Below are 9,578 nucleotides of genomic sequence, written 5' to 3'. Positions count from 1 at the left end.
TTTTTAACACGATAATGTATGTATTCCCCTTGCCTTCACCAAGCTGTTTGCTTTAAAAATGCGATCGCCACAGTGCCGCCTCAACTTTTCTAAAATGCTGGATATGACATCTTAACGCAGGATACAATCATCTTGCTATAAGAAGATGCTGCGGGTGATGGTATAGCTCTGGTTTATTTCATTCTTTTGAGCAGCATAATATACTGTTCTATTTCCAAGACGGGGCCATGCAGCGAGCGGCGGTGGCAATAGCATTGAGCCTTCTGCTGGTCCTGGCCTCAGCCAGCGTGCCGTTGCAACGAACTCAGATTACTCCTGAACTCAGTTTACTCATCGGCCATGTTGATCTCGCATAAACCCCACACTGACTATGTCCCTTCCCTTCACAAGTACTGACGATCGACCTGTTGTACTTTACAATCATGGAGGCTATGATATGGTATTTTAACTTAGACATTTTACTCCATCACTAAATCCTTCCCTTCCGTCATTCAAGGGACGAAGCCACTCGGCGCACGTTTACAAAATACTTGTATTTTGGGGTAAAAGCCACGAATTTCCTTCACTTGCAAGAAACTCAGTGACATGCTTTTCTCCCTCAAATAAGTGAACCGTTTTGGGAGGATAAGTGAGTGTGGGTTTTATGCGAGATCTACCGCCTCCAGCGCCTCCAGCGCCTCCAGCGCCTCTACAGCTCACAGCTCACAGCTAAACAACGACCCCTGTTTATACCTTCCTCTCTTTCAGCCCTTGTGGCATTGAGCGGCTGTGGCTGTGGTGTCTCTCAGTGTGTGTCTTAATTGTCTTTTTTTGTACAGCAACACTATATTTCGACCATCTTGATCCTCTCCCAGACCATTTCTCCCTTTTCCAGACCACGCTGGAAGCGGCGATTGCTGTGGTTTCTTTTTTCTTTTTTTCTCTCTTTTTTTTTCTTTTTTACTTTTTTACCCCAACCGTATACATTTGATCTTTCTCTCTCACAGTCTCACAGGAACATACAACAGAAAACGGCTGTGGGTTTCTTTCTTTCTTAAGAACGGTATATATCTTCATCATTGTGTTCTCTTTGCCAGACCATGCAGCGTGCAGTGATGGCTATAGCAGTGAGCCTGGTGCTGGCCCTGGCCTCGGCCAGCGTGCCGTACGGCGTGGAGTCGCTGGAGGACCTCTACCGCATCCAGCGCCTCTACCAGCTCTCACAGCTCCAGAACGACCCCTACCTCCCCCTCCTCCCCATCGACGACATCGACGGGCGCAGCGACGAGGCCATGGATGGCGGGCAGCCGCTGTGGGGCGAGGAGGAGATGGACGACTCTCTGTACAACTCCCCGCTCTTCACTGGAGCTCAGGCCCGCGACGAGGAGCACCTTCAGCACAGCGCTCTGCAGGGCCTGCACGCGATCGCAGGTCCGTGTTGATTTCATTTTTGCGCTAGAGATACTATCTTGTACATGTATTCGAACCTTGGCTCTGACGACCACCCTAGGGTCCGAATATACGTGGTCATTAAAGACAGGTTGTCGCTTTGGGAAGGGGAATTATATATATATTTTTTTTTTTCTTTTCTTCTTTTTCTTTTTTTCTTCTTCTTCTCTCTCTTTTTTCTTTCAAGGGGAATTATATGAATGATAATAATAATAACAAGTCGCGTAAGGCGAAATTACTACATTTAGTCAAGCTGTGGAACTCACAGAATGAAATTGAACGTAGTCCGCCGCTAGTGCAAAAGGCAGTGAAAGTGACGAGCCTGTTTGGCGCGGTAGCGGTTGCGCCGTGCTTCATAGCACGCTTTACTGTACCTCTCTTCGTTTTAACTTTCTGAGCGTGTTTTTAATCCAAACATATCATATCTATATGTTTTTTGGAATCAGGAACCGACAAGAAATAAGATGAAAGTGTTTTTAAATTGATTTCGAAAATTTAATTTTGAAAATAATTTTTATGTTTTTTAATTTTCAGAGCTTGTTTTTAATCCAAATATAACATATTTATATGTTTTTGGAATAAAAAAAATGACGAAGAATAAGATGAACGTAAATTTGGATCGTTTAATTATTTTTTTTTTTTTTACAATTTTCAGATTTTTAATGACCAAAGTCATCAATTAATTTTTAAGCCACCAAGCTGAAATGCAATACCGAAGTCCGGCCTTTGTCGAAGATTGCTTGGCCAAAATTTCAATCAATTTTATTGAAAAATGAGGGTGTGACAGTGCCGCCTCAACTTTTACAAAAAGCCGGATATGACGTCATCAAAGACATTTATGGAAAAAAAGAAAACAATTGTCTTGGGATATCATACCCAGGAACTCTCATGTCAAATTTCATAAAGATCGGTCCAGTAGTTTACTCTGAATCGCTCTACACACACACACACGCACAGGCAGACACACACACACACACACACACACACACACACACACACACACACACACACACACACACACACACACACACCACGACCCTCGTCTCGATTCCCCCCTCTATGTTAAAACATTTAGTCATAACTTGACTAAATGTAATAATGAGGATATATGGCGCAATTCCTAAAAATAGTTCTAAGCACCTCACAAAAACATACATAAATAAATTACTCTGTACACAGTTCAAAATCAAATAATAATGAATACACATTGACAAATACTTATATACACTTTACAAAGTTTTAACCCACATGAAGAATATGAAGAAAAACAACGTTTTTGGGATCCTTTTGGGTGGTTGTAATGGGCAGGTGATCGTTACTTAGAGGTGGTCGCTGAATCGGTCACGCATGACCCCCTTGGTTTTCGAGACAAAACAACAACTATAAAGAATCAAATAAAACCTAAGCAGTAGTTTTCATTGATGGTTTCTGCACTTATTTTCTTGAGTTACATGGCATGCTTATCTTGTATACTCGGCTACAATTATGTTGAAAATGGCGAACAAGGGAAGCGCTGCTACTAGGAGTTCGTTTTTCTTGTTAACTATCCATGCACGAGTACATGGATTAGATCTTCCTGTTCTGCCGATTTTATCTGTCGGTTGGAGCACGCTGTGTTTTTCTCTATCAGAAATTGTTTATCACTCTGTGGATTGCAGGTGGCACCCTCGAAGGCGAGTCCGGACAGAAGCAGGTGAAGACAGACAAGCCCCTGCCGGCATACTGCAACCCTCCTAACCCCTGCCCTGTTGGAAAGACAGGTAAACTGACAGACGGTGCATGTACAGAACCCGTACTCTGTTTTACCTCTTTCTGTGTTGGGACGTGCTGGGTCCGCCGCGCACTTTTACTTTTAAACCACAAACAGATAAACCGACAGACAGTCAAACGGATGAAAGCACGCACAAACGCATGCGTGTACACTCGCACGCACGCACAAACGCATGCATGTAAGCACGCACGCTCGCACGCACGCAAACACACACACACACACACACGCACGCACGCACGCACGCACACACGCACACACACACGACATTCTAACATTTTAGTTTTCTTTTTGCTTCTTCTGTTCATACTACTTATGGGTGGTTTCTTTTGAATAATCAATCATCACATCATTCAATCCATCCATCCATCCATCCATCCATCCATCAATCAATCCATTAATCAATCCGTCAAAAAGTAAATTCAGCAAATTCAGCTTTGGAACAATGAATATTTCAGCGGCCGCTGACAACTGCGTGGAGAACTTCGAGAACTCGATGGAGAACAACAAGCACCTGTTGGAACACCAAGACTGCCCCTGCGACACCGAACATATGTGGTCCTGCCCGGCTGGTCAGCAGACGGTCACTTCCAAGGGCTCCGGTGGTCAAGCGGCTTTGTCCAAGGTCATGAGTGAATTGGCCGAACTGAATAACGCTGAGAGTTTGTCCTTGGTGAGTTTCTTTTCTGACTAATTTGAAGTGTTAGGGGTGAAATATTGTGTGTCAGTCTGTCTCATTGGTTGTTGGTGTATGTCATGTGACAGACTTTGTGAGTGTGATCGCTGGGTGCGTGACTGTACCACGGCCGGAACACCAATCACTTCTCTAGACTAAGCAATTTGGAAGACAGCTGTATTTTGAGGCTGAAGATCTCTGATATAATCGTCATTGGCTACAGTATTGAAATTCAGCGGTGTAAGTGACTTGACATGAAAAAACTTGAAAAACTGCTCAAGTACCTGGTAAGCCAAAGCTGACTCTCCATACGTTTCAAGCGAGAAGTGCGTAAAGTATCTGTACGTGTCAAGGCATAATTATTATAAGCTGAAGATAAAGTGTCCTGGGATCATGTAGGAATATTCGATTTTTCTGATTGGCAAAAAGAACACAGTAGTCTGGTTAGAGTGAAGAATAAGTTTTAATCATTGACTGAAGCAGTGAGTGGTTGAAATTAGATCTAGTCTTTTACTAAAGCAGTGATTGGTTGAAATTAGACCTAGTCTTCGACTGAAGCAGTGAGTGGTTGTAGAGGCAACACGTGACCGAATCACGTGGTGTGTGTGCAGGCCAACCCGTATCTTGATGTGCCCGGCATCAAGCATGACAAGCTTGTGGCCAAGAAGTCGCCCGGTATGGTGCGTCGTAAGCGGGTAAGTGTCAGTCGTACTCCAGCCATGATGCACGTGCCCCACTCTCAGTCACATGCTGCACTCAATTATGTAACAGCGCAAGAAGCTAAAGGGGAAGCTCACAGGAGAGAGAAAAAAAAGTTTAAAAAAATTAAAAAATAAAAAATACAGAGAGAAAAAGGAAAGAGAACAGACGTCTCAAATTGCAACACAGTTCGGTTTTGGGTTTGGAATGATGACATCACACACCATGGAGTAAGCTTATTAGTGTTTAAGCGTTCAATTATTCAAACCACATTCTACGTGTAAGCCTACTTTGTCCTTTTTTCTCGCTTCGTCCTGCTTTTTAGCCCCTGACAGCTGATTCAGTAGAACTTGCTCGCATCCATTCTGATAAGCATCGCTCCACGGCTATTGCCAGTTGTCTGAGCCGAACTCATTTTGACCTGAGTTCAGGATGGCTCGCATCTACAGGATTACAGATTTGATTTCCTGAAAATACGACGGGTTTCGTCTGCTTGACGTACGTGAAAACTGATCTAGGGCCTATGACAGTGAAATATAAATAGGAACTCTGACGCTTAAGGCTGAGTAGGACGTTGTTCTACTCGCATTAATTTGATTAGTCAGCATTGTTACCGAGGGTTTTTGAGGGTATTTAAATTATTTAAAGTAAAGCGACCTCGAGTGTTCCATGGTCCTACGGTCAAAATTGCGAGAAAACGTTTCTAAAATGGAAAGTATCTGTTTTATCTTATAGTACGTTGGATAAAGAGCAATGAGAACGGTACGGTACGTTTCAGCTTTCTTTTATATTCAAGGGTATTTTCAGCTTTCAAACCAGAAATTACATAAGTCTGTCGTCTTGCATTTGAGCGTAAAATTAATGCACCAGGCAAGATACACGATCGGCAGTATAACGAGCTCATAGTTTTCGGGTTGGGTGTTATGCTAACTTGGTTTTTCTGTCCCCACAACTAGTGTCTATTTGGGACATAACATGGTTATATGCTAGGAAGGCGGGGGTTGGGTGGGCCACGGTATGCTTATATTGTCCTTGGGGCATTTAGGTCTCACGTTCATCCCGGCCCCCTCCTCCTGCATGCGTGTGTTCGTATTTTCCAAGCGTTGAGACTTTCGCTGTGAGCTTGGAATCTTTACCTTACGTATGCGAGCATTCTCCTGGAAGTGAATCGATCAGTGCACAAAGTTGACTAGAAAATAATGTTCTTTCGCTGAGATCGAGATCGATTCGGATTTCAACCAAAACCGCGTTGCAACAATCGACTGAATTGGTTTGATCTCACCGTCTACTGACATGCCAACTGAGATGTAGGGACTTTGCACACACATGATTTGCTGTGCGTTACTTTCGGAAAAGACCGACCTTTTTAACTTTGTTCAGAAGCTCTACTTGCACCAACTGAATCAAACTGTTTGGATTGTTTTCGCCTCACGAACACCGTCACGCACGCACACACACTAACAGACTCACATGCAAATACACATTGACATAATTTATACGCACGTGCACGCTCATGCACGCACACACACTGACATAATCACATACACACTCACACACACACACACTCAATCTACGCACGTGCCAGTGATACACGCACGCACGTGATACACAGCTGACAGATATTGCGGCTTTTGTTGTTGTTGTTATTAGAACTGAAGAACGGCATTATATGCGAAACTGATTGGAACGAGTAGGTCACAAGATGTTTTCAGTCTGTGAAGAATGTTTGGCAGGCCGAGCGCAGTGTGTTACAGCAGGGACCTATATTTTCTATGGTTACAGTGACCGATGATTATATAGCACGTGACACGACTAGCGCGTCACTGCTGGGTCGGTCACAGTGGAGGATGACAGTGGCACGGTGTGTGTGTGTGCGCGAGTGTGTGAGTGTGATTATGTCACTGTGTGTGTGTGTGTGTGTGTGTGTGTGTGCATGTGCACGTGTCGAGTCAGTGTGTTTGTATCATTGTGTGTGTGTGTCAGTGTTCAAGTCGTGCAGTGTGTTGGTGTAATTAAGTCAGTGTGTGTGTGAGTGCGTGTGTACGTGTGTGTGTGGCTGTGTAGCCAGTGAGAATGAGGTGGGTATGATGACCTGTGGTCGGACTTTGCTCTCTCTCTCGGTCAGGTTTTTTTTCCAGAGGCCGTCTGCCGCCGCTAGTGTTTCTCTTTTTAGTGGTGTCTCAAGTTTTGCTACATTGCAGCATAGACCTATATTAGGTCCCTGATTGCAGATACACAGACAGAGATAAACACAGACAGAGAGCGTACGTGACACACACAGTATAAATTAGACAATTCCTTGTTTCCGCTGTGTTTCTCTTTTCGGTAGTGTCTTCAGTTGTCAGCTACATCAGTTGCAGATAGACAGACAGAGAGTGTGACACAGACACACACCGTGACACACACAGTATAAATCAGACAATTCCTTGTTTCCGCTGTGTTACTCTTTTCAGGTGCTTAACCTTCTCTTAATGGTTATGTCATCTGATTGACAGTTTTGAATGTTTTCTCACACAGTCTGACGAGCAGGCTGAGTGGAACCCATACTTTGAGGGCAAGCAGCTGACCGTGGCGGCCAAAAAGGGCGGCTCCGCCATGAACGCTCCTTTGCCTGGACAGTAAGGACACAGGACGCGGGCAGCTGTTTTCTGAAATATAGTGTAAAAAGTGACAAGTATCCCACCATGTAAAAAATATTGAAAAAAATTGGACATAATTATGTAGCCCTGTGCTTCAATTCTACTGTGATACCTAGATAAATTTACCAAATGCCGGATAATACGACAGTGACACCTGAGATGAAAGGATGCGTTTGGGACCTTGTGTCCTTACATTACAGGTGACCTATCTCGCAGGGTTATTCTGTTCATGTCAATAGAAAAGCAACAACAAATCATGTCCTTTTTTGGGAGGTGTCCTCTCGTCGGTGGGGCCCCACACTGGAGGTACAGTACCACTGTATCGTGCTTTTGTTTGTTCCTGTATGAGGAATATTGTTACTGCAGTCTGCCAAATCTTGTAAAATGCAAGAATATTGATATTTTAGATTGTGAAAAATGTTCCTGTCAAAGCATTGAATATGTTAAAGAAGAATTTTCCCAGTGTCAAGGCATTAATATGACAAATGTTTAATATTGAAAAGCAAGAATACATATATATATCAGTTTCTGGAAGTCAGAAGGAGAATGTTGTTTTGGCAGTACATAATAAAGAAAACATTGTCAAATGTTACTATAAAATTCTTGAGCTTGTTTTGTTTGTACATTAATCTAACTTTTATTTTCAATTTCTTTCTGTGTAAATGGCATTACTTTCAACCGTGCAGAATTATTGTCTTAGTTCGTCTATTTAATTATTGTTCCATGTTGTGACAAACACCATTAAGTATTTATCAATGATTTTAATAAATAATAAGTTATTACTGCACAATTTGGATAGTTGATCTCTCCTTTTAATTTGGACAGTTTCCTTTCCTGTGTTTGATTTTCAAGGTTAAAATGTCAGTCCCAGTTTATATTGGCGTGAGAAAATTATAAACTGAGCACTCAATTACAGCGCAGTCCGGAACAACCCCCCCCCCCCCCCCCTTGTTAAATCGTGTGTGTGTGTGGTTGTGTGTTTGTACAAACAATTCCTGTAGCTGTTGATGCCCACACTAACACCCTCCCCCCCACCACCCCAAAAATATATTTAAGTTTTCAAAGTGATTGTCTTACATTTTCAGCTGTTCTTGACTGATCGATGCTATTGAATATTCTTTAATCAGAACTATAACTAGAAGTTCAAATAATATACATGTTCTTTTGAGCTATCAAAGTGCATACTACTGCAGAAAAATATCTCTTTAGTAAGCGTGCACAAAATCGCAAAACACACAGAGTAAAAGCCGCACATTAAGTGCCCTGGGCATCATGCAATGCTTGCAACAGTGGAAGGCCACAGCACTAGTGATACTGAATATAGTGCAGACATAACAGAATAGGTTAAAATCAGTTGTCAGTTAAGTCCGCATACCAGCTAGTGTTTGGTCTTCAACCCGTACTTAGGATACCCCAGTGCAAAGGCACAACTGTGATTTTTTCCCCCGCTCATATATATATACAGTATATATATACTCCCCTCCAAAGCTGTAACTGTGTTGTGTCTGTGTGGTTGTCCTTTAATACATGTAGAAACGTGTCTGCATTTTTAACATTCCCTCTTGACCTGAATGCTTTTTTTTTTAACCATCAATAAGCCATAAAGTTGCCCTTGCTGTTAGAGGTAGTAATTAAAATTTATTAGTAACTGACTATACATTCTGTGTAAAAGCTGAGCATAAACCTCCCTCGTTTCAAAACACACTGAGTAAAAGGAAAAGTAGATTCAAGCTGAAAAATATGACACTCCAACTTTCACCCAGTTCTTATGATCGTTTCATAGTACTTTTCTTATTTGTACCATTTCTTTGGTATCCACTACAATTCAGTATGTTCTGAAAGGTTTACCACAAATATTGTTCCCAGTAATGTGTTGCTTTGGTTTTTTTTTATCTTCAGACTACCCAACAACTGACTTGTGAAGTTGAGGGACAGAAAACAATAAGATCTCAACTGTAACATAAAAATGTGTGAGGTGTTGTGTGGTGCGTTGTTTGTGATGTACGTTCCCCTTTCTATTGTTAAATAAAACCAGACACAGACAAATTACTGTGAGCTGTTTTGTGAGTGTCTGCGTGTATGTGTATTTGAAATTTTATAAATATGTATATATGTATGAAAATAAAATACATGTATCTACTAAGTCTAACAAACATGTACATGTACACTTTCTTGACCCCCGCGGGTTAGGGGGAGTCCCATATTGGTTGGGACGAGAAAGAATTTACCCGATGCTCCCCAGCATGTCGTAAGAGGCGACTAACGGATTCTGTTTCTCCTTTTACCCTTGTTAAGTGTTTCTTGTATAGAATATAGTCAATGTTTGTAAAGATTTTAGTCAAGCAGTATGTAAGAAATGTTAAGTCCT

The 9,578-nt window shown here is 42.2% G+C and overlaps 1 protein-coding gene across 1 annotated transcript in view; it reads left to right on the top strand.

Moving 5' to 3' along the window:
• The window catches only part of LOC138953083 (neuroendocrine protein 7B2-like), a 16,579-nt gene extending 7,323 nt beyond the window's left edge, over positions 1-9,256 (top strand). Inside the window, exons 2-6 of the mRNA XM_070324859.1 lie at positions 1,077-1,410; positions 3,087-3,188; positions 3,655-3,869; positions 4,484-4,567; positions 7,089-9,256. Of these exons, the coding sequence (XP_070180960.1) occupies positions 1,080-1,410; positions 3,087-3,188; positions 3,655-3,869; positions 4,484-4,567; positions 7,089-7,193 (837 nt within the window). The 5' untranslated portion in view covers positions 1,077-1,079 and the 3' untranslated portion in view covers positions 7,194-9,256. The remainder of the gene's footprint in view (positions 1-1,076; positions 1,411-3,086; positions 3,189-3,654; positions 3,870-4,483; positions 4,568-7,088) is intronic.
• The last annotated feature ends 322 nt before the right edge of the window (positions 9,257-9,578 follow it).

The sequence above is a fragment of the Littorina saxatilis genome, linkage group LG17 (genome assembly GCF_037325665.1).
Source record: "Littorina saxatilis isolate snail1 linkage group LG17, US_GU_Lsax_2.0, whole genome shotgun sequence".
Taxonomy (NCBI): Eukaryota; Metazoa; Mollusca; class Gastropoda; order Littorinimorpha; family Littorinidae; genus Littorina; species Littorina saxatilis.
This window is presented reverse-complemented; position numbering and strand designations above follow the sequence as displayed.